The 27,981-nt window shown below is 45.6% G+C and overlaps 2 protein-coding genes and 1 long non-coding RNA gene across 5 annotated transcripts in view; 2 read left to right on the top strand and 1 right to left on the bottom strand.

The window, feature by feature from the left end:
* Positions 1-28: 28 nt before the first annotated feature.
* Positions 29-25,018, bottom strand: LOC118087843 (uncharacterized). 2 transcript variants are annotated; one of them, XR_015950625.1, is made up of 6 exons: positions 24,807-25,018; positions 16,867-16,933; positions 13,315-13,480; positions 7,108-7,395; positions 2,502-2,665; positions 29-494 (listed from the first exon to the last, which is right to left on the bottom strand). It is a non-coding gene; the product is annotated as an uncharacterized LOC118087843 (long non-coding RNA). The 2 variants fall into 2 exon arrangements; XR_004692868.3 differs by lacking the exons at positions 29-494; positions 16,867-16,933 and having other exon boundaries at positions 24,807-24,952.
* Positions 12,153-19,202, top strand: LOC118087842 (trophoblast glycoprotein-like). The gene is made up of 3 exons (XM_035120871.3): positions 12,153-12,246; positions 14,495-14,805; positions 17,662-19,202. Exons 2-3 carry the CDS (start codon positions 14,528-14,530, stop codon positions 18,497-18,499), a joined length of 1,116 nt encoding a protein of 371 aa, XP_034976762.3. The 5' UTR covers positions 12,153-12,246; positions 14,495-14,527; the 3' UTR covers positions 18,500-19,202.
* Positions 24,994-27,981, top strand: part of LOC118087747 (DGAT1/2-independent enzyme synthesizing storage lipids-like) — a 17,419-nt gene continuing 14,431 nt past the window's right edge. The window contains exons 1-2 of one of the 2 annotated variants that reach the window (XM_060275776.2): positions 24,994-25,131; positions 26,942-27,272. In XM_060275776.2, the coding sequence (XP_060131759.1) occupies positions 26,945-27,272 (328 nt within the window). In that variant the 5' untranslated portion in view covers positions 24,994-25,131; positions 26,942-26,944. Of the gene's footprint in view, positions 25,355-26,941; positions 27,273-27,981 lie in introns of both variants that reach the window. The other variant, XM_060275775.2, reaches the window with a different exon arrangement.

Genomic DNA, 27,981 nt, shown 5'->3' with positions numbered 1-27,981 from the left:
CCGCTGTAGCGGTTCCTATTTATCTACTTGCATTTTGACGTGCTTTCGAACTGCTAGGTTGGCAGGAGCTGGGACGGAGCAACGGGAGCTCACCCCGTCGCAGGGATTCGAACAGCCGACCTTCTGATCAGCAAGCCCTAGGCTCTGTGATTTAACCCACAGCGCCACCTGCGTCCCTGCCTTTACTTTTACCTGCATACATTTAAAGAAGCACCATCATGCCAAGTATTCTGGGAACTGTAGTTACCTTCCACAGAGCTACAATTCCCAGCAAACCTAAGAAAATACAGTTCCCAGAATTTTTTGATATTTTCTTTCTTGGTGGGGGGAGGGGTACACAGCCATGGACTTGATTATCCGTTTCTGTACTTCCCCTCTCGTCTTCATCTCACCAAGGTGACATATGCTCTGGAATCGTGCCTTCATGTTCTCAAGCTTTGTTTCTTGCCAAAAGCTTTTTGGCACTCAGATTTCAGCTGATGCCAGCACAAGACCTGGAGAGATCAGGAGTAAACAAGTAAAATAAGTTGATGGGAGGAGAGTTCTCCTTCTTTTCCTCCCCCAAGAATTTTTCCCTGACCCAAACCCCATTCTACATTCAGGGTGCCCCCCTGGTGTCCTACTTTTTGCAGAACCAGCCTCTGTTGGGAAGGCTGTCAGGTCCAATGCCGGTTAAGAATGCTAAGAAAGGAGAGGAGCCTTGAAGTTGCCCATCCAGTTTGCATCTCCTAGACCAGGGTCCCCAAACTAAGGCCCGGGGGCCGGATGCGGCCCAATCGCCTTCTAAATCCGGCCTGCGGATGGTCCGGGAATCAGCATGTTTTTACATGAGTAGAATGTGTCCTTTTATTTAAAATGCATCTCTGGGTTATTTGTGGGGCCTGCCTGGTGTTTTTACATGAGTAGAATGTGTCCTTTTAAAAAAATACATCTCTGGGTTATTAGTGGGGTATAGGAATTCATTCATATATTTTTTTCAAAATATAGTCCGCCCCCCCCCCACAAGGTCTGAGGGACAGTGGACCGGCCCCCTGCTGAAAAAGTTTGCTGACCCCTGAGACAGCATGTCATACAGGTCACCTGATCACAGTCCTTCCCACCATGATAAGGAAATTGCAATTTAAATTATACTAAAGGATTTCTAAAATTGCATGTATGCATAGAAATTAGCACACAGAAACTTAATGCAAACAAGTCCCTTCTCTTTTGGGGGCATAAGCAGCCCTCCTAACCCCAAATCCTGCAGAGAGGCTCTTTGGGGGTCTTATGGAGCAGCGGGAAGGAAGACACAAGAACATTAAAAAGTGCATTTATCTTAAGTTTATTTGATTTAAGATCCAAGTCTATATATTGTGATGCACAGGCCATCAGTTTAGCCCGTAGTTGTAGTGTGTTTTTGAGGAACCAAAGAAAGAAATGTATTGCTGATTTATTCCTCAGGTTAGTTCAGTGTTTCCCAAACTTGGGTCTCTAGCTGTTTTTGGACCACAGCTCCCATTATCCCTAGATAGCAAGATCAGTGGTCAGGAATGATGGGAATTGTACTCCGACAACAGTGGGAGACCCCAGTTTGGGAAACCCTGCGTTAGAGATGATTTAGCTACAATGTTCTATCTCTTATGTCAGAGATGGGAGAACCTTTTCGGTCTGGAAGACTAGAGCCTTAGCTGCCCTCCTTTTTTCTTTTTTAAAAAAATATTTTTATTGGTTTTCTAACGTTACAAAAAGAGATAACAAAAACACAGAAAAAAGAATACAAAAAAAGAATAATTCAAAACTTGAAGAATAAAGAAAAGAAAAAAAGACAAAAAGTAATACATATCAAAATCTCATTTGGGGATCCTTATTCTTATACCTTAACAATAATACCCCTTAACCAAATTTGCTCCCCTATGAATTCTTGACCCTGTTTGACTTCCTCCCCCCCCCATCCACGTTTCTATTTATAACTAACATTGGCACTCATTAATTCATTCCTCTATACCAGTTGGCTGCCATGCATTTGGGAAGAGCTGCTCAAAGTGCTTTGCAACCCCAGTGTGCTCAGGGCATGCATGACTGAGTTTGTCACCACCTGCTCGACACCTGATGTCCATACCTGCCAAGTTTTCCCTTTTCTTGCGAGGAAGCCTATTCAGCATAAGGGAAAATCCTTTAAAAAAAGGGATAACTTGGCAGCTATGCTGATGTCAGGTGTCGAGCAGGTGGCTGTAGCTTGGGGAAACTCTTAGGGCTCATCTGCACTTTGCCTTGACCTCTATGTTGATTCCCCCCCCCCAAGGCTCCCACTAGTAAGAGCAATAAGAAAACCCATATAAAACTACAATAGAGCATGCCATATAAACAATTTTAAAGTCACAAAAAATTTTAAAGTCATAAAGCATACAAAACACAACCGCAGTTGCAGCATGAGTAAAGGCAATCAGCTGGTATGTTCCCCAAAAGGCCCTCTAAAATAACCATTATGCCTTTAAGCAAAGGGCATAAAACATGTCACTTGCCATAAATCAGTGTAAGCCAGTCCATGAACACAAATGGGGCCCACCAGTCCCAGATGCCCTTAAGGCAGGCTCCACCTGGCAGCCTTTCTACTTGCATCCAGGGGGGGGGCAGCCCACACTGCCAGCTTCCTCTTGCTTAGGCTCCATCTCACCCTCATAGGACCCTGAAGGAGGAAGGTGAGGACAAAATTAGAATTGCCTCTGGCACCACCTACTCTTGGCCTCCCTGCCTTCCACCTTAACCAGTTCCAATGGACCTTACTTCTGAGTAGGTATACCTAGGCTTGGTCAGCTTGGCTGGAATCCTGTGCACACTTACCTGGGATTAAGCCCTGTTGGGCTCAGTGGGCCTTAGGTAAAGGTAAAGGGACCCCTGACCGTTAGGTCCAGTTGCAGACGACTCGGTTGCGGCGCTCATCTCTCTTTACTGGCCGAGGAAGCAGACGTTTGTCCACAGACAGTTTTTCCGGGTCATGTGGCCAGCATGACTAAGCCGCTTCTGGCGAAACCAGAGCAGGGCACGGAAACGCCGTTTACCTTCCCGTCGGAGCGGTACCTATTTAACTACTTGCACTTTGACGTGCTTTTGAACTGCTAGGTTGGCAGGAGCTGGGACCGAGCAACGGGAGCTAACCCCGTCTCAGGGATTCGAACCGCCAACCTTCTGATCAGCAAGCCCTAGGCTCTGTGGTTTAGACCACAGCACCACCCACATCCCAGTCAGTGGGCCTTACATCCGAGTAAATATGCATCAGGTTGGGCTGCCTGCCTGCTACCCCTTGGACGCTTGCTTTGGCATAAGGCCCGTTGGTTGGGCAGTGGACACAAAGGGCTTTAACTTCTGCATAAAGAAACAGGGACCGGAGCTTCCTCCTCCTGCATCAGATCAGATTCCTTTGATTCCGCCAGAATAGGGCTGGGGAGAGAAGGAAAGGAAAGAAACCCTGTCGTTATTACCAACACAGCATTAACATTCCTCGTCTTAAGCAGAATTCTTTGCCTCTTGGGGGAGAAAGGAAAGGAAACAACCCGCCCAGCAGGAAAGCCTGTGAAAGTGAGGGATGGTTGTGGAGGGAGGAAGGCATGCCGCAGCAGCAGGGGTCAGCTGCTAGGCATCCTTTGAAGTGGGGTTGGAGGGGAGGGCGATGTCACAGCTGGATGGAAAGAGGGAGTTGCCTTTCTCATCCTGTTAACACGCTGCAGCATCAAAGACTTTCCTGGTGAAATGATATCAAATTGCACTTAAGCTTGTGCGCATTCGGAACTTCTGAAATGACAGCAGCAGGGGCTGCTGTTGCTCCCCTCCTAGCCCAGCCAGAAGCCTGATGCACTGACAGCTTCTGCTGGCTTTTGCACAGCAACCTGGATCCTGGCATCTTAGCACACAGACACTGAAAATGCTTTTGGGGAAACTCAGTGACCATCTAGTCTAGAGACAGACCGGCTTCAGGCTTGAGAATTCTACTGTTTCTCTCTCTGCTAGAAGCCTGAGGCCCACCAGTACGTAGAACGGGGGGAATTTTGATCCCAGGATTTTGTTTCTGATGCCGTATGCACACCATCCATTTAAAATACTTTTTAAGCACCTTACCTGTTGCCACCAAGAATTCTTGGAACTGTAGCTCGCGCTGCACAGAGCTACAGATCACAGCACCCTTAATAAACTACAGTTCCCAAGGGTTCTTAGCTGTGTGTGTTTTAAATGGATGGCACACGGAGGGCAGCATGATGGCCAGAACTGAGATCACAGTCCACACACACACTGAAAAAATAACTAGGTATCCTTTTTCTCCCTCACTGGCTCCTGCTGTCTTCATTTGAGCAGTGCTTGGGGGGGAGGAGTTTTTTTGTTTTTTGTTTTGCCATTGTTCAACAACAGGGAGTGTGAAATTCTTGCCAATCTATGTGGAAATCATCCAAAGATCCACCATCGGACTTCTGGTCTACCTTCTGCCCACCCAGTTCTGCTAGTCCAGCATCTTGATCAGTGCATCAGATCTCTTTCTATAGAGTAGATAGGTCCATGGTCCAAGGCAGCTTCCTATATTCTCCACTTTACCCTAGTTAGAAGGTACGGGGAACGTCAGGACTGGGGACTGAATGTGGCCCTCCATTTCTCTCTGCCTGTCCTTCAGGCCACACCCCTCACAGTTCCCACTCTGCACCCACCTCTTGTCATTTTACGGGGCTGGGATATGACCTTGAACTGTGTGCTCTTACTTGCCTGGATGGAAGATGTGACTGAGTCTGCGGTCCCTGGAAGCTTGCCCAGAAAGAAATGTGGCCCTCGGGCTGAAGAGGGATGTGGACTAGCAAGAATATTCAGAGTCGGTTTTCCAACTTTTTTTTTAAAAAAATCACAAGTCCCTTTCCAAAGCCTTTAACAGATCCTGCCACACACAAATTTAGCAGGGTGGATGTATTACTGGCATGAGGTTCAGTGGCGTGGAAGGCTTCGCCTCATTAATCAGCTCTTTCATTTTAGTTTTTTCAAGATTGCTCCCGAAAGTGGCTTCCAGCATATTGAATGAACAAACTGCAGCAATAAATGTAACAATTCTATCCAAAACATACTTTAAAACAGGGGTCCCCAGACTACGGCCCGGGGGCCGGATGCGGCCCAATTAGCCTGCCAATCCGGCCCGCGACGACCCCCACCGCCCGCCGCTGCCGCCCGCTCTTGCGGTGCGCAGCGCGGCAGCGCTCTTCCGGGTTGGGAAAAAAGCGCCGAAAATCCTTTGTGCGCATGCGTATGGGCCTCTCCCAACCCGGAAGAAGTCATTTCTGGTGCACTTCCGGGTCGGGGGAGGCCCACGCGCATGCGCACAACGGATTTTCGGCGCTTTTCCCACCCTGGAAGCGCGCCGCCGCGCCAGTAAGCGCCTGTGCGCATGCGCACGGGCGCGCACTCCCCCGCCCGCCGACCCGCACAGGCGCGCGCTCCCCCGCCCTCCGGCCCGCCGCGCAATCGACGCGGTGGGAACCGGCCCAAACGCTGGTAAGTCTGGGGACCCCTGCTTTAAAACAATTTTACAACAGTGAATGCGCATGGAGACGCAGGTTAATTCTGTGTCGAGGGTGGCTGTCTACCAGCTCCATCTGGTACGCAGGCTAAGACCCTACCTGTCCGCAGACTGTCTCGCCAGAGTGATGCATGCTCTGGTTATCTCCCGCTTGGACTACTGCAATGCGCTCTACGTGGGGCTACCTTTGAAGGTGACCCGGAAACTGCAATTAATCCAGAATGCGCCAGCCAGACTGGTGACTGGGAGCGGCCGCCGGACCACATAACACCGGTTCTGAGAGATCTACATTGGCTCCCAGTACGTTTCGGAGCGGGGACCCAGGTGGCGCTGTGGTTAAACCACTGAGCCTAGGGCTTGCTGATCAGAAGGTTGGCAGTTCGAATCCCTGTGACGGGGTGAGCTCCCATTGCTTGGTCCCAGCTCCTGCCAACCTAGCAGTTCGAAAGCACGTCAAAATGCAAGTAGATAAATAGGAACCGCTACAGCGGGAAGGTAAACGGCGTTTCCATGTGCTGCGCTGGTTTGCCAGAAGCGGCTTCATCATGCTGGCCACATGACCCGGAAGCTATACGCCGGCTCCCTCGGCCAATAATGCAAGATGAGCGCGCAACCCCAGAGTCGGTCACGACTGGACCTAATGGTCAGGGGTCCCTTTACCTTTACGTTTCGGAGCACAATTCAAAGTGTTGGTGCTGACCTTTAAAGCCCTAAACGGCCTCGGTTTAGTATACCTGAAGGAGCGTCTCCACCCCCATCGTTCTGCCCGGACACTGAGATCCAGCGCCAAGGGCCTTCTGGCGGTTCCCTCACTGCGAGAAGCAAAGCTACAGGGAACCAGGCAGAGGGCCTTCTTGGTAGTGGCACCCGCCCTGTGGAACGCCCTCCCATCAGAGGTCAGAGAGATAAACAACTACCTGACATTTAGAAAATACCTAAAGGCAGCCCTGTTTAGGGAAGTTTTTAATCTGTGATATTTTAATGTATTTTAATGTGTGTTGGAAGCCGCCCAGAGTGGCGGGGGGGACCCGGCCAGATGGGCAGGGTATAAATAATAAATTATGATGATAATGATGATGATGATGTGTGTTTTGCTGTGTGTGGTGGCAGGTCTAGGTAAGTGATGGATTATATATTTTTTAATAAGGATTCCCCCCCACCGCAAAAAACGATTCTATCTTTTTTCTAAAATAACCATCATGGGTTTCTTTTTCCCAGCAACTCAAGGTGTAATCTGAAACTTCCATAACTCCTAGTTGAGTCTAATCCAATTAAGTCTGTAATCTCCTCCTATACGCCTTTTAAGACTGTGACTAAATGCAGACTTTGATCAAGCCAGCATTTTTCTATCTGCCGCCCCCACCCATGGCTTTGCTTAAACTGATGAAAATTCTGGAGAACTCAAAAGCTAGCTAATTAATTGACTTCTATCTATCCTGCACTTCCTCCCTTAAAGAACCCAGGGAAGCAAACAGATATACAATTTAAAAACAGAAGCAAAGCAAAAACAACAACAAACCATTTTAAAACAGACCAAAGCCTTAAAAAATTACAATTAAAAACATTTAAAAACAGATACTTACAGTTAGAAACATTCCTGTAGCCATCTCGAGGTTGCCAGGAAGTATCCTTCAGTCACCAGACGCCTGGGTAAATAAGAATGTTTCCAAATTCCTTCCGAAAGTTAACGATAGAGACAGGCGCACCTCACTAGGTGAACCACCACTGAAGAGGCCTTGTCACAGATCAGGCAAACTGGGTGGCAACACCAACAAGGCCTCACATTATGATGTTCTTGTAACTCCAAGCTGCTCCCCGACTTGAGTTTTGGGGAAATATCCTGCTGAATTCCTGAGGGTGTGTGTCTACTCCTAAAACAAAAAAGAACCTGGTGGCACCTTAAAAGCTTAAGGCCCCATCTGCAGTATACATTTAAAGCAGCATCATAGCCTCCCCAAAGGATCCTGGGAACTGTAGTTTGCCGAGAGTTGTTAGGTGGCACCTATTCTCCTGAGCTACCATTCCAAGAGTTCTGTAGGAAGAGGGATTGTTTTTTTAACCCATTCTGGGAAATGTAGCTCTGTGGTGTTATGCTAGGCTTAATGTAATTTATTGTGGGCTGAATCAGCATAGGCATCGATCACATGGCCTGTGTTAATTGGCTAACCAACGGGAGGATATTTGTGTCAGCAGTGAATGAATGAATGGTGTGTAATGTGTAATCATCACTGGCTGTAGTTTTCTTCCAACCTCATTGTTTACAAGGCCTCCACCAGCACCACCCCAGCCAAGGATAACACTTTGGCTACACACACAATCTGTAGCTATCCTGTAGTTCCTTGAGAAATTCTGCTGTTTGACGCATTTCCATTCAAAACAAGCTTCCACCCGATTTTAAATCCTAAACTGCGTTCACATCACAGTTTTAGCTGAAGTGTGTACATTTGCTTCGTGAATAGGAATTCAGGTGCTGCAGGTGCAGGGAAACCAAATAGGTAATGTGCATCGAGTGAAGACATGGCCACTTCCTCCTGGTGGGCCAACAACGTGCAAATACAAGGAAATGGTTACTGTACATAGTCTTCAAGTCTCAAGTGACCTGAGAAGATTTGGCACCATGAAAGGGAGTCTATAAATACCAATTAATTGAAGATTGTTACATGAAAGTATTAAAAGTTCCAGGAAACTCCTTGCTGCTTTAACTGCAGCAGGCCAACATCTCTGTCCTTAAAGGTGTAGGAGAGGGGTGGGAAATTTGCGGCCCTCCAGACTCCCATGAGCCCCTGCCTGCATGGCCAATGGTAAGGAGAGCTGGGAGCTATAGCCCAGTGATATCTGGAGGGCTGCATGTTCTTCAGCCCAATATAGGAGCACCTCCTATTTGGCCAGCAATGGGATCTCCCATGGTCCCTTGGCTTTCCATTATCATACAAGCTCTCCATCCCTGCCTCAGTGTGACCCCCACCCCCAAAAGCAGGGCAAATCTGCCCTGGATGATGATGGTAATGAAAAATGGCTTTCTGCTTGTTGAAAGCACAGATTTCATCAAAGCCTCTCATCCCTCCTCCTCATTTGTATAATGATCCTGGGGGTTTCACACGAGGTGACAGAATTGATTTTGCCATTATTGCTTTCGCCTCTTTCCATGCCTTTGATGCATACATACCTTTTGATCTCGGGGCTGTGTGGCTTGGCTCAAGGGAAGGGAACAAGGACTCTGCCTTTGCTTAAGGAAAAAAGGAGGTGATGCCTGCCCCTCTTCACACAAGCCACAAGGGCAAGGCCATTGGGTCAAATGCCAGGCTTGTGTAGTCACTCTAAGGAAGCCAACATAGGAGGGTTCCCATATTTCAAAAAGTGAAAATCCAGACACAAAAGCTGTTGAGCTTTTCTTGGCAAAGTTGTGCTTTTGGGGGGGGGGGGTTTCAACTATTTTAAAGGAAAGTTGCCAAAATCCACACTTCTGACAAGGGTTGCCATACATCTGGATTTCCCCAGACATTTAAGCGATTCCCACCCATACACTGTTTCCGACGGCCGACTCTTGGCAATGTCCTGCAAATGCTTCCAGGCTACAACCCCATCAACCAGTTGGGGTTGATGGGGGAGTTGTAGTCCCAACATCTGGAGGGAACCACTTTGGTTACTGCCCCCCTGTAGCAACAAGGTTCTTGCACTTAGCAGAAGGTTGGACTCAAGTTTGGCCCTACTGGTTGGTAGACCAAGGTGTCTGCTCTGGTATCCTCTAGATATGCAGCAATTTACAAATGGGCAAATGAAACAAAACAAATAAACAACACCCAACTCAGGTGACTTGTCCCACATCCTAAAGCTCTCCAGCCAGCATCATTTCACCGTGGGGAAGTTTTTAATCAGATGAATGTTTTAAATCCTGTTTATATGTATTCACAAGCTTTACTCCTGTCTTGTTGGATTGATGACCCTCCTGTGTTCTGTGTTTTATACATATGTATTTTATGTTTACATTGCAACGGCCATTCAATGCACACACTACAATGGGTAGATGGGAGAGAGACCAGCCCTTACTGGTAGAAAACCTGTTGTGTAGTTGGCAAGATTGTCTTTTGGGGCATGGTAGACTGACACTCTCTGGAAAGAGAACTTCTCAAGGGTGAATCTGTCTGTCGTTGCATCTCTGCCAAGTTCTACAGCTTGCCTTGCCTGCTTCATTAGCCCTTCTCTCTCCTTCTGCTGTTGTTTATCCAGCAAAATCTGCCCTGTGCTGTCACAAACCCTGAAGCTCACGCCGTACACTGGGCAGAAAAAACGTTTACCCCCTAAACTCCCCAAGCTGCTTGTTTCTTTCCCCACCTCCCCTCAAGAATCCTGGCCACCAGCTGCCTTGATTCCAGCAGAGATTCCCCCTTTGTGCGGTGACTGAATAATCTGATTAGGAAGTGCTGGTTCCCCCCCCTTCCATATTGCTGTTTAAAAACCAAATAAATGCTTTGCAATTGGGAAAGTGCTATCCATCTTGCTGCCTCCCACCCCTACCCTGTCAGCTTCTGCAGGGGCAGCAGGTCACAAAGCCAAGATGAGCAGTCCAGCCTCCAGCCCTACTGTGCGTGGCCGGAGGCGCCTCTGTTCATAAGGAGAGATCAAAGGGTACTTGGAGCCATCCAGTGACAGCTTGGGTGGACACAGCTCTTTGAGGGTTCTCATAAACCTATCCATCACTAAGGGGAGTGGCAGCTGCATCTGAGATGGCAGACCGATGCAAGAGTGATGCGGGATTTTGTTATGGGCCCATCCTAAACCAGGATGAATTCAGGTCAGGTGCGCACCATTCATTTAAGACACCCACCCAAATAATCTTTGGGATTGTAGTTTTATTGCCTACGAAGCTACAATTCACAGCACCTGCAAAGTTCTGCTTTATTTCCAACTGGTGCAACTCCTTAAAGGTGCCTGCTGGAATCAGTAACTTTGTATATCACAACCTTTCCATTTGAGAGGGGTGTGTGGGTGTGGTCCCACGCCCAAGGGTGCCTTTTCAGAAGTCAATGAAGCTGCAACAGACCCAGCATTGTAGGACAACTAATAAAGCAAGAGTTCTGTGTGGATGCTCCAGTATAAATCCACCACAAATGCACTATGATTGTGCCAATAATTATTCCCCGCTGACCCTGGGGCGAAGGAGGCACTGGAAGAGATTGGGTGAGCTTGCTGCCTTTTGGGGGCTCCTATACCTTTAAGGCAGAGGATGGGAGCTGAGAAAGGGAGGCCGCCCCCCCTCCCCCAGCAAGCCACGCCTCCGATTTTGCCTTTGAATTTATTTCATCCCATTGTGTAGCCTGGAGATCCCAGCCTGGGAAGCAGAGAGATCTTTTGCTTTGGGTAGGTAAAGGGGAACAACACGGATCCTGCTCTCCAACAAGTTTGCAGCATCTTTTCTTTGCAAGAAGAATAAAAGCACCAGAGCCAGGTCGGAGGGAGAGAAGGTGTGTCTACTTTGGAGGAGATGGTGGTTAATTTTTAGCATTTGTTGAGTTGAGGACTCTGGGGTGGGGTGGGGTGGGGTGGAGGCTGGCAGTGTCTGTGTATAGTAGGCATCCCACCCCCCATTGCCATTTGGCCAGGATTCTGGGGGGTGGGTGGGGTGCAAATGCAACAGGGCAGAGGTGTGTCTGTATGAGAGAGGGTTGGGTTTTTTAGCATTTGATTTTAGTATTTTAAATATATGCTCTTACAGTATTGTTATATGTCAACTGCTTGGAAGTTTTGATGATTAAATGGTATATACATCTACCGGTAATTGAATGAATGAATAAAAACAAAAGGTCATTATGTTGTGATGTGTGGACTGGCCCTAAGGGGGTCAAGATCCTGTCTTGCAGTAGAATTGGCATGTTAGAATCCTGAGGGTGTAGCATGAACTGTGGAATGATTCTTCTATCTATCTATCTATCTATCTATCTATCTATCTATCTATCTATCTATCTAATCTTCTTATTTATTTATTTACTTACACTTGGTTGCTACGTTTCTTCCATGCAGAGCATCTGCTTTCCAATTGGTCTCTCATCCAGGCACTGACTAGACCCCCCCCCACTTGCTTAGCTTCATCAGAGTAGGGACTGAACCATTAAAATGGTTCATTAAAAGTTAACACGGCAGGAAGAAATATTTTTAACTCCCCCTTCTCCCTGTTGAGCTAATTTTTTACTGGCAGGGAAATTTTATTGGTTTGTTTGTTTTCAAAGCCCGCCCTGCAGAGCATTCCAGAGTGGTTGCCCCCACATCTTGTCCAAAGTGGTACACACCATTCTGCCACCTTAGAACCTGAGCATCTTGTTCTCCTTTTGCTCCGTGGCATGTTTAGACCAGGTCGGATATTGGCTAAAGAAGGTGGGGATGTGGTATTTGGGTGATGGGCATGCATGTGCGTGTTTGTGCACAAAGGAAGGCCTTAGAAACTAGGACTCCATGAGCGGTGCTTTGATGTGTAGCTGTGACCTGGAGTTTTGAGCCTTCAAAAATGTTTAATGTGGTCCTCATAAGCTTCTTTCACCAGCCTGCCACATTGACAGTCTTGCAGATTACAGTATTGCAGAATGATAAAAATGTAACCTCGCTTTTTTAACCTATTGAGTTTGCTTCTGGGTAGACCAAGAGTCTCCGGATGGTGCCCACAGCAGGGATAACATTGCACTGTGAATCAGAAAGCCTCCAGTTCAAACTGCACCTCTACTGTGAACACAGTAAGTGGTAGAGTATCTGGCTTTACATGCAGAATGTCCAGGTCTAATCCCTGGCATCTCCAGGTAGGGATTGTAGAATCTCTTCATCTGAAACCCCGGAGAGCTGCTGCCTGTCAGTGTTGGTAGTACTGAGCTAGATGGACCAGTGATCTGACCTAGTCAGTATAAGGCAGCTTTCTCTGTTCCTATGTATGTTCCCCTATATCCTCTAACGGTTGTTGGCATCCACCTGTCTAAAGAGGCAATAGAATGCTTTCAGGAGGTGAAGTCAAACCACTGTGTTTGCAGCATTAAAGTGACCTCCCTATTTTGCAAGCCTGGGCAGTGTGGGTGTGGAGGTCCTGGGCTGCCCAGACGACCTTGCTGATCTAGTTCAAACAGAAGCAGTGTGCCATGGATATTGGCTGGCTCCATGTCCCCTAGGCTAGGCAGAAGATGAGGAAGAGTACCTTCCTTCATCCTGCGACTCTTTAAAGGAGCAGAACAGAGTGTCAGCGAGGGGGTGGGTCATACATAGCTCAGTGCAGAAGGTTGCAGATTCAATCCCTGACATCTTCAGACAGGATTAGGAGAGACTTGCTGAAACCCTGGAGAGCTGCTGCATGTCAGTGTAGAGTTGCAGACAGTACTGAGCTAAATGGATTAAAGGTCTGACTCTCTATGAGGCAGCTTCTTGTGTTTCTATCCTCCCCATCTCACCAATGCTCATAAATGGCCTAAGAAAAGGGCATAGGAATATGCCTTATGCCAAGCCAGAATGTTTGTCCAACTGGCCCAGAACTGCCTGCTCTATCTGGCAGCATTTCTCCAGGGTCCTGGGCAGGGGTCTTTCCCGCCACCTGTGATCCTTTTAACATGAACCTTCTGCATGTAAAACATATACTGTTCTACTGATAAGTGGTCCCTATTAGATCTCTTAGCCTCAATTCCCACATTTGTCAATATTATTATTGATTTCTTGGCCGCCTTTCACCATGAGGTTGCAGAGTGAGTTGCAGCAACTGAAGAATACAGTATTAAACTAAGTTAAAACTATTTACATACATGGAAATAACAATGCTGACCTACCTTACAGGGTTATTGTAAGGATGACTGTGGTCATGAATAAGAAGGCTCTTGAACATGCAGTGCTGAGCCCCAGGAGATAGTTTGATATGGCAAACTTTCTAGTGCCAAGTAGTTCCTAGTTGGGTTAGGACGTCAGTTGGGAACTTCATCTCTGCCACCTTGCGCTCTGTGGGTGGAAGGAAGGAAGGAAGGAAGGAAGGAAGGAAGGAAGGAAGGAAGGAAGGAAGGAAGGAAGGAAGGCTGTAATTAACAAAGCAGAGTCAGTGTTTGGGTTTCTGCCTTAAGCAGCTGCTCTGATGAAATGGTGCTCTTTCCAAGGTGGCACTTAAAGAGAGTTTTGAGGATGGAATGGCTCAGGTGGGCTTCATTCGCTGAAGCTGGTACTGTCCTCCAGGCTGAGGCTCCCCAGGGTTAATGTGTCCAGTTTGTACACCCAGAAGTTCATTGTTGAATCATTTGGCATCTCTGTAGCCATTACTGATGCACCTGTGGTTCTCCGAACTGACATGCTGAGCAACTGGTTTGAACTGTTTGGGCAACTTTAGTGTTTTAACAACCCAAATCCTAAAAAAGAACCCAGAGCAGGCTTACATGAAGTGCTGCATAATGCTTGTATAGTAATCCATGTTAAGAGATCGTGAACACTGTCCTAGGGCTGGTAATTGATTTGTAATCCTTGCATTCTAAATCTATATTGTCCTCTCTCCAAAGAGCTCACGGTGGCATACATTGACCTTCCTTTTCTCTTTCCTTATGGCAACCCTGTGAGGGAGGAACATAGGAGGCTGCCTTAATGCCAGCTCAGGCCATTGGTCTATGGAGTTCAGTATTGTCTCTGCTGGGTGGCAGCTGCTCTTTGGGGTTTCAGAGAGAATGTTCCCAGCCCTACCTGACGATCCCAGGGGTTGAACCGGGGACCTTCTGCATAGAAAACATAACATTCTACTACTGAACTACATACAGCCCTTTAAATGGGAAGGTGAGCTATGCAAGAGTGAGGATCTGAATTCTGGTTTGCCTGGTTTAAATCCTGCTCTCTGGCCACTATACTACACTGGTACACTCATCTGTTTCTGCCCATTTTGCTCTTGTGGAGGAAAGTTACTAGGCAGATTTTATTTCTCTCTTAGCAAACTCTAAGTGCCGTGTTCTAATAATTTCCTCTTTCCTTCATCACCAGCCAGGATCATTCACAATTGGAGTTGTGTTGGAAATGACCCCTCGGGACCCTCCCAGTGCCATTCTGGGCGCTTGGGAGCTCCTCTTCCTCCTTGTTGCCCCTCTCTCCGGCCAGCTGTGCCCAGTCCCTTGCGAGTGCTCAGAACCGGCCCGCACCGTGAAGTGTGTCCAGAAAGAGCTGACTTCCATCCCAGCTGGCATTCCTGGATATACCCGCAACCTCTTCATAACCGGCAACCAGATCGCCCACATTGGCAGCCAGGATCTCAAGGGGCTGGCAAATTTGGTCACGCTCTCTCTGGCCAGCAATAGGTAAAGCTCACTAGAAGTTGGGGAGCAGTGCTCGAAAGAAAGTGGAACCAGAGGAAGGGGGACACACACATACAGGAACGTAAGAAGCTACCATATACCAAATCAGACCATAGGCCCATAATGTCTGCACTGACTGGCAGTTCTCCAGGGTTTCAGAGAAGGTTCTCTCCCAGCTCTATCAGGAGATACCGGGGATAGAGAACTAGGACCTTCTGCATGCAAAGCAGATGCTCAACTGCTGAATTTCCCCTTCCCACTTTTTTTTTAGAAGGCAATGGAGTTCATACTGTGTTTGAAATCAAGGAACTCAACAGAGGGCATAAAATAGGCCTAGGGAGGAGTGTGGCCAAATTTGAACGCGATCGGGCAAGCTGTTTCGGAGAAGGTTGTGGCCTAACAAACATGGACCTTCAAATGTTATGCCCATATAGATAGATAGATAGATAGATAGATAGAGAGAAAGAGCAAGTGGGGCCACTGAGTGAGAGAGCTTTTAATCTATATTCAGTATATAAAAATGTAGAGGGTCCGAGTTTGTTAAAATGCGGCATTCTCCCAAACCGCTTGCCCGATCGTGGTCAAATTTGGCCACAACGTCACATGGGTATAGGCGAGTGTTTCCATGCACATAGATTGGCCACATGTCACACCTGTGCCACGAAAACCAGGTAAAACCCACTGGTTTGGAACCCTGAACTCAGAGAAGCTGGGGTAGCTTGGGAAGCTGGGAAATAGAAGGCAGAAGAGGTTGCAACACAGCGCCCTCTAGCGGCGGCTACACTGGTACTGCAGTTACTAGGCCAAATGGAGGCTCGCCTTTACAGACTAGGCCCAATGGAGGTGGCGACTAGCCTGGGTGTGGGTTGGGGGGAGGAGGGGACGGGATAGGTCATGGATCGGGACAGGGTGTGGGGGGGGGGAATCACAGGGATGAGCCACAGCAACACATGGCCTGGCCAGCCAGTACAAATATATAAATATGTAGATGTTCTCTCAGAAAAGGTATTCTCCCTTCTCTCACAACAGCTTCTTCCACTACAGCACAGCACCTTGTGTACACACACCCACACACCCACACCACCTAAAAAAAGAAGTATAGCTTTTGATTGACAACTATTGCTTCCGTTCTTATTCAAATGTTATGCCCATATATCCCCTGACCAGGGGTGTGCCCCATTGAAGTCACTGGGGCTTACTTCTGAGTAGACTTATGTAAGATTGCACTGCTGATTTTGAATAGACAAGTATCGTGAGAAGTTTCTCTCCTTCTTTCAAAATACTAGAACCCAGGGTCATCCAGTGAAGCTGAATGCTGGGAGATTTAGGACAGGAAAAATTGAGTATCTGTTGCAGTCTTCTGTAGCATTCACCCGGAGTCAGTGTTCCCTGGTCTATGCTTACATGTCCTGCCACCTTTGTTTTGGAGATAACAGGCATTACCATGGCAACACGCTTGTTGGAGACTGCAATTAAAGCTCTAGACTGATGCTCTGGTGCCCTGCCTCCTTTTCATTGGTGGCAGGGAGTATATGGGGCAACCGAACTCACTGACTTCTGAGGTCTTTGTATCAGAGGCACGAGGCCTCTGCAACCACCCAGGAGGCTGGCTGGGATAGCTGTATTGCCTGCAAAAAGCTTAGGTCTGAGTGCAAAGGGGCCATGGAAATGAGCCTTTTTTAAAGGATAACTGACTCTTCCATAGGACTCTCCTGTGGAACTGGGAACCAACATCACTCAGGAACATTATTATTATTATTTTTCAATTTATATCCTACTCTTCCTCCCAAAGAAGCCCAGGCAGCAAACACATTACTAATAAAAACATTTTCAAAAGCACCCTAAAAACAGTTTAAAAGCATTCTCTCGACCAGTGATTTCAAGGTTGCCAGAAACTGGACCTTCCAGTTTTTAACCTCCTGAAAGGCAATTAATGGAGGAGACAGATGCACTGCACCAGGGAGGGCATTCTGTATTGGGGAGCCACCACTGAAAAGGCCCTGTCATGCGTCATTGCCATCCAGGCAGCTCTTAGTGGCAGCACCACCACCAATAAGGCCTTACCTCCTGATTGTAGGATCTGCGATGACTGATATTGGGGAAGGTGCTCCCCACAATCGGATATATCCTTCTGAAATTAAATAATATTTATTATTTTTACTCTCCATCTAATTTCACCTCTAAAAAGAGGTGATCCACTTTTCTACATGCAATGAGTTTTTAATGTGACAGATCACTAATATATGATACCATCTTCACTTTGCTGTATAAGGTGATGCAGCCCAAAATTCTCACTTCACTTTTAAATGAGGCACAGAGAGATATCTCAACCAAAACTTTTCCAAAGTGAATTGTTTGAAATATCTTTGGCAGCTGAATCACATCCAGCTCATCAGAAGTCAGATGGTTCTGTGAGATCTTGTGAGAGCATCCCAGAACTGGTGCACTAAATAATAATAATGATGATGATGATGATGATGATGCATTAGTTATATGCCACCCATATGACTGGGTTGCCTCAGCCACTCTAGACAACTTCCAATAAATTAAACACATTGACCACAGTAAAACATTAAAAACTTCCCTATACAGGGCTACCTTGCTTGCCCCCCCCCAGCAAGGTAGAGAGCTTAGATACAGGCATCCCCAAACTATGGCCCTCCAGATGTTTTGGCCTGCAACTCCCATGATCCCTAGCTAACAGGACCAGTGGTCGGGAAATATGGGAATTGTAGTCCAAAACATCTGGAGGGCCAAAGTTTGGGGATGCCTGGCTTAGCAGCTCATTTTACACCGGTCCTTAGTGTTATCATTGAGACGTTATTACTGAATGATTTAGGTTTGGTCTTTCCTCTCCAGGATTAACACCATAGAGTCACAGGCCTTCTCTACTCTCCAGAGCCTGCGTTACTTGGACCTGAGTCATAATCTTTTGGCTGCCATCCACCCCAATGCTTTCAATGCTAGGAACAACTCCATCCGAGAGCTGAACCTCAGCCACTCGCTATGCAACTCCTCTGCCATCCGCTTTGTGGCAAATGCCCTGGCCCAGGGGGGCTTTCAGAATCTCTCCAGGCTAGAACTTCCCAGCAATGAAATTGTCTACTTGCCAGGCGGCATGTTCTCCACCCTCTCCAAGCTTGAGCATTTAGACTTGAGGAATAATTCCTTGGTGGACATCAAGAACTCCACCTTTGTTGGCCTTGATCTTAAGTACCTTGATTTGACCTCGAATTCCTTCAAGACCCTGAGGAGTGAAGCGTTGTCTGCCCTCAGGAGGCAATCGCACCTCCGCCTCTTCCTGAAGGACAACCCGTTTGTATGCAACTGTGACATAGAAGACCTGGTGAACTGGCTGAACCAGAGCCGGCTGGTGGCGGATGTGGAGAAGTTAGCTTGTGCCTTCCCACAGGAACTGAAAAATGCCTCCCTGGTGGAATTGGCTGGGGCAGATCTGGAGTGTCACACCAGCCAGCATGCTGAAAATGTTCTTCAGACGTCCTACGCCGCTTTAGGTGCAGTCCTAGGAGTCATTGGCATCATCTTCCTCTTTGTGCTTTACTTGAACCGTAAGGGTATCAAGACATGGATGAACAGCATGAGGGATACCTGCCAGAACCTGATGGAGGAGTATCAGTATCGCTACGAAATAGACTCTGATCGCCACATCACCCAGGTTTCGGCATTGGATGTATAATGCTGTTGATAACTTTGGGGGGCTTTCCAATGTTCCTTTGCTGTGTCTATCAGGGACCCTGAACTGATGGCACCCATAGTTTTTGAAAGTGGGCCATTTAGAAATGCCTTCTCTGTCACTGAAAACCCAAGTCAATTAAGACAGAGGGACCTGTGGATCAAAAGGGTGTGATCTCAAAGACCCTCCTTTTACATTCATCCTTAACATTCTGCAGGTGGTTTGGCTAATTTGAAACTCAAAATGAAGAGCATATCACAGTTCTAGGAGCCAGCTCTGCAGAGAACTGAAAGAAAATGTCACCATTCTGATGGGATGTGTCGTCACCAAAACGTTTAGCCTCCTGGAGGACCAGGAGTCTGGAATCTTAACCTGTTGAGTCTTAAATATTCTTGGGAGTCTATTTTTGTCCTGTTTGAACAGGATCAGTTATCTGTCTTGCTCATTGAGCAACAGGTCCATGGGATGGTGTGTTGCTTATGTCAGACATGGCCAAATAACTTTGGTATTCGTAAAGGACATCTCTCAGTGACTGCAGAGTCTGTTCCACTATGAAAAAGCTCTGTTGGGTATTTTCTCCTGATGTCAAGCTGACATTTGCTTCCCTGCCTTCTCTGCCCACTGTTTCTCACCTCTCTGCCATACTGTTTTTCCATGTGCAAAGAACTTGTGACAGCATTAAATCTTGCCATTGTCTTACCCTCCACCTTCATTCTCCAATGGTACAGTTACTGTATAGGAGAGCTGCTATCCATTATTTTTCTGAGCATAGAGATCAGCCTGTGGCAAACTCCACAGCATTATTCCACTGAACAACAGATGCATCTTATTTGTCTCTTCCTTCTTAACTAGAAAATGATGGGTCTGTTCTTCTCCTTGCTAGTATCAGTAGTGTTCTCATCAGAAATTAAGAAGGGGCTCTTCACCAGTATTTGGAATAGTGTTGGCAAACTCCACAACAATGCTGCTAAATTCAAGAGTACATTCTTTGTCCCACCCTTGGGTCTTCTAAACAAAAACAATGCCTGGTGCAAAGAGCTGACTTTGATCATGGTTGAGAGCACTTGCTTCGAGCTGGCATTCATTTTGTTTTCAAACCCAGCTCAGCAAAAAAATCAGCTGTGTGGCCTCAGAGACACAGTCCTCTCTTAGCTTGGTCAGCAATGTGGTGATGTGAACAATAACCATGGCAATGATAATGGTCCACCTACCTTACAGGGTCGTTGTAAGAACTACTGAGAAAAGTGTATATATGCCGAATGTTTTATTTCCTGCAGTGGCCCTTGTAGATAGGGATGGGGAACTTGTAACGTGTAGCAACCTTTTCCCAACTCCCATCAGCTCCAGCCTGCACGGCCAATGGCCAGAGATGATGGGAGGTGAAGTACAACATCTTGAGAGCTGCAGCTTCCTCCTCCCTATCATAGAACCACTTTGAAGGGCAGCGGGAAACTCTTGAAAAGCACTTGCAAGTTTGAGCTTAAGTAACAGAAATGTCACTGAATTTAACAGAGTTTACTCCCAAGTAAACATGGAGAGGGTTGCAGCCAAAGTTATGCAACACTGATCTGCTCCTTTTCCCAGGAGTTCTAAGGAGGAATAACTATATTTTCTCCTGCTGGTCTTAAGCATATAGCTGTTTGGTTCCCACCCCCCCACCCCACAATGATGTATTGCATTTAAGGGCAATAATTTCAAAATTAGAACACTCTAGGATATTTTCAACATGTCCACAAACCATTGTAGGAGGACACAACTCAAGAAGTAAAATGCAAGGTAGTCCTTACAGGGAAATATTAGTTATAGGTGTTGGTCTGCCAGAGTTGATTTTTTTTCTCTTCAAAAAATCCTTCCAGTAGCACCTTAGAGACCAACTAAGTTTGTCATTGGTATGAGCTTTTGTGTGCATGCACACTTCTGGTTTTCAGTATTTAACACAGTGCCTGCCATTGTTGGATAAGCCCAATGATGTTGCAATTTTATTACTCTTCTTTTTTATTACTCTTCTTTTGATACCAGGAGGGGAGACAAAATAATATTGACAATCGCAAAGCATAAAACATTTCAACTAATGCAACAAATATTTAACAAAACAAAAAAACAAAAAACCGAGACAGGAGTTGTTTCAGTGATCAAAGCAAGCGATTACGGAGCAAGAAGAACGAACAGCACCAAAACCTGCAGCCCCTGCAATAACTCCACCCACTTAACATTTTTGTACGGCAATACGTTTGGCAGTGCAGTGACGTTACACCCATCTTCTTAAACCACTTTGCTGGGTGCTGCTAACGCAGGTGGAGAAATCCACAACACAGCAGTATCACATCATGTGTTCTGCCTCATGTTAACAGGGGTGGTGGTGGGAATGTAGGGTCTGCATTTCACCACTTTTGTTCAGGGAAGGATTTTGTTCACAAAGCTCTTTTTTTTTTTTTGCCAAAACTTCCCGTCTTTCAGCCGCTTCAGTTTGGTTCTGATGTCCTCTTTAGACATGTCCGCCAGTGGCATTGCTTTCACGTTAGAAAGGGAATCCTGGTTTATTTTTTCTCTTCCTGCTTTTCTCTGTAGCATTTCTTGGCTGGTGCCTCTTCATCCTCCTCCTGTGTATTGCCCATGTTTTGGAACTCCTCCAACTCCAAGGCCTTTGCCTTGGCATTCTCACACGCTTGAGGAAAGTAGCTAGCTCTGCCACACAAACTCCAAAACTCTGGTCTCACAAGTCCCCCTTTTCACACAATACAGCATTCTCAGTGTCCTCTGTGGTTAGTGCTGCGGCATGCAAGTTATTTGTGGTGGAAATCCGGTCAGCGAGTGTGGTCGATTCATGAAAATGAGTAGCAAGTATTTAAAAAGTTATATTGCTGGCAATAAATTCTGAGATCACCCATGCCAATCCAAACCCATCATACGTAAGATATTACTTTCCCAAGCTCATCAATGATTACCATCAAGTGTTCTGTTGCAATCCTAAGGATGGAAGGTAGAAACGCCTTTCCAGCTCCTGCCTGAGCCAGGATATCATTGACAATGCTTATCTCTGCAGTTGCATAGCATGAAACAACTAGTCTGGGCCATATGAACAATCATCCCCATCTGGCAGATGTTGGTGGATTTCCCTCCCATGTTTGATGAAGGTGTGCTGCCCCCCCTCTGTGCTGCCCTGCTGTACTATAGTCCCCAATGCCGCCCACTGCTCTTGCTGCTGAGAGGTAGAGTACGTGCCTTGAATGCAGAAGCCCCCTAGGTTTATGGTTAGGTGGACCAACTACGTATCAGAATGCACAAGGCAGCTTCAGAAGTTGTTCATGTGGTGAAAGAGTCATGTGCTCACCTGTACATTTTTTCCTCTAGGCAAACAGTGAATAATGTTCCCATCCAACCATGAATTTGAATTTGCCCCTTTAGAAGCATTTATAAATTATTTCTGTTTTTCAAGAAAAAGGCAATGTATAACAAAGTATTAAATTAAAACCTACATTGTAAAATCCTTACATTGTTCTTTAGTACAAAAAAAATGGAAATAAATGAAATGATAGAATTTAGAGGCCTCGATTTTGTGTGGAAAACTTTGAAAGGTTAAAAGAAAGCTTTTTATAATGTGTTGACGGAAATGATAGGAGGTGGAGCATGGCTTCCCTGCTACTTGCTATAGAAATTTCACCCCCTCTATGGCCCAGTTCAGATCTCACAGAGCATAAGGCAAGAAGGCCGAGACAGCCATCTCTCCTCTCCGCAAGGCAGCATGGGGTAAAATTGGTGCTTTCCCCCACTCTTTCCTCCGACAGCAAATAGGCAGTAACTACACAAAGTGCCTGTTCTAGAGCACACGGGGATCATTCTGGAGCGCAGGAGACCAGGGCAGGGCCAAGAGTATTCACCTGCCACTTTTATCGTCACTTTGTGTTACCATTTTAGATGAAGATGAAATTTGTTTCTGAAACATGCATGAGCGATGGGAATTTGGTTAACAGGACGACTCTTCCCAAGGTATCTGTTTGAACAACCAGCTTTCTAGCAAAACTAGGCCCCTTGGCTGGTGGATTCTGTCAGAAATGGGAGTGGAAAATTCCAATGGGTCTACTCTGAAGATGCCCAACACTGGAGACAACAGTTAGGATAAAAGTAGCCGTGACACCAGGAGGTGCAAAGTCCACATTCAGATTGGGACCTGGTGAGGAAAGGCTTTAATCCTTTACTCCCATGGGGGTTACAATCTATACTGGGATGGGTGCCAGGAAAATGGAGAACCCCTTTAAATGGGGAACCCTGGGAACGGTAGTTCTTTAAATCACCCAGAAAACAATGTTATTGGATGGCTTTATATTCTCAATACCTCCATCAAACTACAGGTGAAACTCGGAAAATTAGAATATAGTCGAAAAATGCATTTATTTCAGTAATGCAACTTAAAAGGTGAAACCAATATATGAGATAGATGCATGACATACAAAGCAAGATATGTCAAGCCTTTATTTGTTGTAATTGTAATTATTTGTCTTTAGGCAGGTCAATTATAAATGTAATGTAATTAATGAAATGTAATAGCGATCTTTATTTTTGTTTTGTATTATTGTAACTATTTGTTTTATTACTGTGGAATTTCCAAAAGAAAGCATTTGTAAAAATAAAAAATAATAAGTTGCATTACTGAAATAAATGCACTTTTCGACAATATTCTAATTTTCCAAGTTTCACCTGTACAATTCCCGAGGTTCCTTGGAAGAAACCGTGGCAGTTTGATGGATTTCTAAAGGCCAGCCCTCATGCAATGGGAGCCCTTCCTGTTCATTCTGCTGAGTGGGACTGTGGCGTTTGCCCATTCCTTGTGATTATGTCTGTACAGGGGGATGGGAATGGTTAATGTAGATTGACCAATGAGAAAGCTCAGAGGCAGAGCCTACCTGGTTTTGAAGCTCAGCCCAGGGTTTTTACCGTTGGGAGATAGGGGAGTGAGTGAGTAAAAGACAAATATAGCGGTTGGGACAGTTAGAGTGGGAGACAGGGATAGAACTGAGAGAGAAGAGTGTGACAGTGTGAGATAGTGCCACATCTAGTTAAGGGTGCGCATTTGAGAAACCGTTCTAAACATATTTAAAACTTGTTACAGGTAGGTAGCCGTGTTGGTCTGACGTACCAACACGGCTACCTACCTGTAACAAGTTTTAAATAAAATAAAAAAATTCCTTCCAGCAGCACCTTAAAGACCAACTAAGTTTTTTATTTTGGTATGAGCTTTCGTGTGCATGCTTTTTCGTGTCTGATTGGTCAGTTAATTAAGTTAATTGAGCATTTCTATTGTTTTACTTGATGGGGGGAGCTACCCCCCCCACCCTCCTTGGTTACACCCATGCCATAACCTATTTGAACTGGGGTTCCACAATTTGCCAAAAGACAAAGCCTCAAGTGCTTATCCAACAACTTAGGCTGCCAGATCATCTTTGGCAAATTGTGGAAGTGTGGTTTACAGGACTCCACACTTTGTGCATGCAGCCAGCTGCGACTTGGGCCCCAGAATCTAAATCCTATTCAGTAAGTAACTGAAGGCGAGCTAAGGGGAAGAAGCTTCAGTAGCATGCTATCAGGCATGTATAAAAGCATTGCCTTTTTGCCTAACAGTCTTGTATAGTGGTGGAAAAATGGACTGACAGCCAGAGATCCTGCATTGCCTTGGGGGAGCTGAGAATTCTTTATTCCAGGTGCTTATGTAGCCAAAACGGCACCATCAAAAGAGGGCAGTATTAGTAGCTTTGGGGAAACCCCAAGGTTTGCAGAAGGGCAATTAAAAACAACAATCCCACAGCAGCTCAAAAAGAGGGGAGGGAATCCTCAAGAGTCTGCCACTTTTTTCTCCCCCACCTCACTGGTAAGATGGTACAACCGTTGCTTCAGGTTTATTATTATTATTATTATTATTATTATTATTATTATTATTATTATTATTACTACTACTACTACTACTACTACTACATCCCACCCATCTGGCTGGGTTTACCCAGCCACTCTGGATGGTTTACAGCATATAAAACATAGTAAAATATTAAACATTAAAAACTTCCCTATTCAAGACTTCCTTCAGATGTTCAGGTTCCTTACTTTTTAAGAATGCTGAACAAATATTTTTAGGAACCATCCTGTTTTTGGAATTGTGGTTTTAAATTGTTTTAACTGCTTTGCACTTTTAAAGTGCCCTGCGACTTCTGGGTAAACGGCGGACAACAAATTACATTGTTAATAATAATAATAATAATAATAATAATAATAATAATAATAATAATAATAATAATAATAATAATGGGATTTATGCATTTACCTTGGCAGGGTTGTTTTAGATTTTTCTTTTCTTTTTTCTTTTTAGATTAGTAGTAAATAAGATGTGAGCTACGACAGCCTCTGCAGCTGCCTTTCTTGTTTGGAGGTGGCCAAACAACGTCCTCCCTTCCCTCTAGGCGAGACGGGAGATTGTTTTTTTTTTCCAGGCTTCCGATGCGCAGCCGGAAACCCTCTATGCAGTCGCCGTTACGCATCCCTCTACTCTTTCTTTTCTCTATGGCGCATTTCCCGGAAGCTGCCTTCTCTGACTTGTTTCAGCACCTGTCCGCCTACTCAATGGGTCCGGGTGGAGCAACAGCCCTAAGGTTAGCAAAGGGAACGCTTTCCTCTTTTGGTGCAGCCTCGTTCGGGACAATGTGATAGTGGTTACCAGTGCTATCTGCCAGGAGTGGCCGCTTTCCATACCGCCCCTTTGGGGGCGGCAGGAGAGGAAGAAAAGGCAAAGCTCTGCCGTCAAGTGAAGCGTCTCTGCAGCTGCAGCTGCTGCTGCTGCTGCCACCGCCACCTCATCCTCCCTCCCCGAGGCAGGTGAGGCCCGTCTTCCCTTCCTCCTCACTAGGATGCAAAGTTGTCTCTTTTTTGGGGGGGGGGGAGAGGAGTTGATAGAGGGAAGACAGCCATTCCTGGGTCCTTTCTCGGTTTTCTCTCAGAACTTCCCATCTCCGTTTTTGGCGCTCTCTCAGTGATTTTGACTCGAGTCCTTGCATTGTGGCGCGGACGTCCTTAATATCTCCTGTGCTTTATGAATGTTGTAAGGGCTTCCTTACGCGGCAATTCTTACACCACCATGCCAGGGAGATATTGCAGGTGTGCAGCTGGGAAAGCGCGGCTCCGCGTTTGCTGGAAGCCATCCAGAGAATTTATAGGAGAGACTAGATTTGAGCTGGTTTTTCTTGATTTGTAACTGTTTATCAATTCAACTGTTTATTAATTGAGCTATCGGTCATCAATTTGCAGAAGTGTCTCCCTGTGCACTGAGTTGCTGTTGTGTGTGCACATGAGCATTTGTGCGTTTTTTAAAAAGTGTTTTGTGGGAGTGTCTTTTTTGTGGGATATTCACTTGTCTGCTTGCTCTTTATTGCTGAAAGAAAGACTTTGAAACATGATGAGTGCCCCCAAAGGACCAATAGCTTTTTTTGAAAAGCAGGTTGTTATTTCATCAAAAAGACATTTGTGACCCCATCTCTGTCAGGTACACAGATCTAGTCAATGTATCCCGGTAAACCCACATGAGTTAAAAGAATGAAGATGATCACTGAAGCGTTTTTAAAAGGGATCAGGTTTCCATCATAGAACTCAGTTTGCTGCTCTTGTCTTTGTCACTGCACTATACAAAAAGGATGATGCTGGGACACAGCAAGAGAACCGAAGAAAGCCATGCATAAATTGTTGTTGTTGTTTATTAGATTTATATACTTCCCTTCATCAAAAGATCTCAAGGAGGTTCACAAGATAAAGTCTGGAACAAAGTACCTCTTGTACAAAGAAAGCTATCTTAGATGGGCTTTGCATTTTACAACATTGAGAGCCTGTTTTCTTCTACAGTCATACCTCGGTTTAAGTACGCTTTGGTTTGAGTACGCTTCAGTTTAAGTACTCTGCGCACCCATCTGGAACGGATTAATCCACTTTCCATTACTTTCAATGGGAAAGTTTGCTTCAGGTTAAGTACGCTTCAGTTTAAGTACTCCGCGGACCGTCTGGAACGGATTAATCCACTTTCCATTACTTTCAATGGGAAAGTTCATTTCAGGTTAAGTACGCTTCAGGTTAAGTACAGACTTCCGGAACCAATTGTGTACTTAAACCAAGGTACCACTGTATTGTAAAAGTGCTACATGGGAGATAAGAATCTGTTGCCATACATTGCACTTCATAGACTTTAAGAAGCACAGGGTAGACAAGTATTACAAGTTCCCTAGTTGCTTCACTCCCAAACTTGATTGTTGTGTTTCACTTGGCAATGACAGCAGTCTGTATTCAACTTAAGAGTATTCTGGTCTTTAATGAAAATTGTCTGGAAATTCAAAGTGACAGTTCCAAACACTTATTTATAATACAGTATGCTATGCAGATGTTTATATCCTTTAAAAAACTTGCTTTGTTTTTAAACAGAATATGCTAGGCCGAAATGAATCCTGTGGTGCAGAGCAGATGCCCATGTCTTACTTGACTTGCCTGCTTTACATACTGGAAGGATGGACTGGAATAGAACACTTGGACGAATATCTGAGTTACCTGGCCTACCTCACATGGCTCTTTGCACCATTGCTTGTAGCATTTTTACTTCCTGCAATCATCCTCATTCTTGTATATGTCAGCATTTTTATTCTTCATATTTACAAGTTACGGACACACTTAAAAGAGGTTTATGCAAATGATTTTTGGGATGGTGCAAGACTAACAGTGACAACTATGTGGTATGTTCACGCAAGAATATGGAATGGTAAGTACTTTTTTCTTATGTAGATGATATAAGCTAAATAGTCTTCAAGTATGATACAAAATCCCATGCAGTCATACCTCGGTTTAAGTACGCTTCGGTTTGAGTACTTTTAGTTTAAGTACTCCGCGGACCCGTCTGGGACGGATTAATCCACTTTCCATTACTTTCAATGGGAAAGTTCGCTTCAGGTTAAGTACACTTCAGGTTAAGTACGGACTTCCAGAACCAATTACAATCATATTTCGGGTTAAGTACGCTTCAGGTTGAGTACTCCGTGGACCGTCTGGAACGGATTAATCCACTTTCCATTACTTTCAATGGGAAAGTTCGCTTCAGGTTAAGTACGCTTCAGGTTAAGTACGGACTTCCAGAACCAATTACAATCATATTTCGGGTTAAGTACGCTTCAGGTTGAGTACTCCGCGGACCGTCTGGAACGGATTAATCCACTTTCCATTACTTTCAATGGGAAAGTTCGCTTCAGGTTAAGTACGCTTCAGGTTAAGTACAGACTTCCAGAACCAATTACAATCATATTTCGGGTTAAGTACGCTTCAGGTTGAGTACTCCGTGGACCATCTGGAACGGATTAATCCACTTTCCATTACTTTCAATGGGAAAGTTCGCTTCAGGTTAAGTACACTTCAGGTTAAGTACGGACTTCCTGAACCAATTACAATCATATTTCGGGTTAAGTACGCTTCAGGTT

This window comes from Zootoca vivipara, chromosome 6 (assembly GCF_965207765.1).
Source record: "Zootoca vivipara chromosome 6, rZooViv2.hap1.1, whole genome shotgun sequence".
Taxonomy (NCBI): domain Eukaryota; kingdom Metazoa; phylum Chordata; class Lepidosauria; order Squamata; family Lacertidae; genus Zootoca; species Zootoca vivipara.
This window is presented reverse-complemented; position numbering and strand designations above follow the sequence as displayed.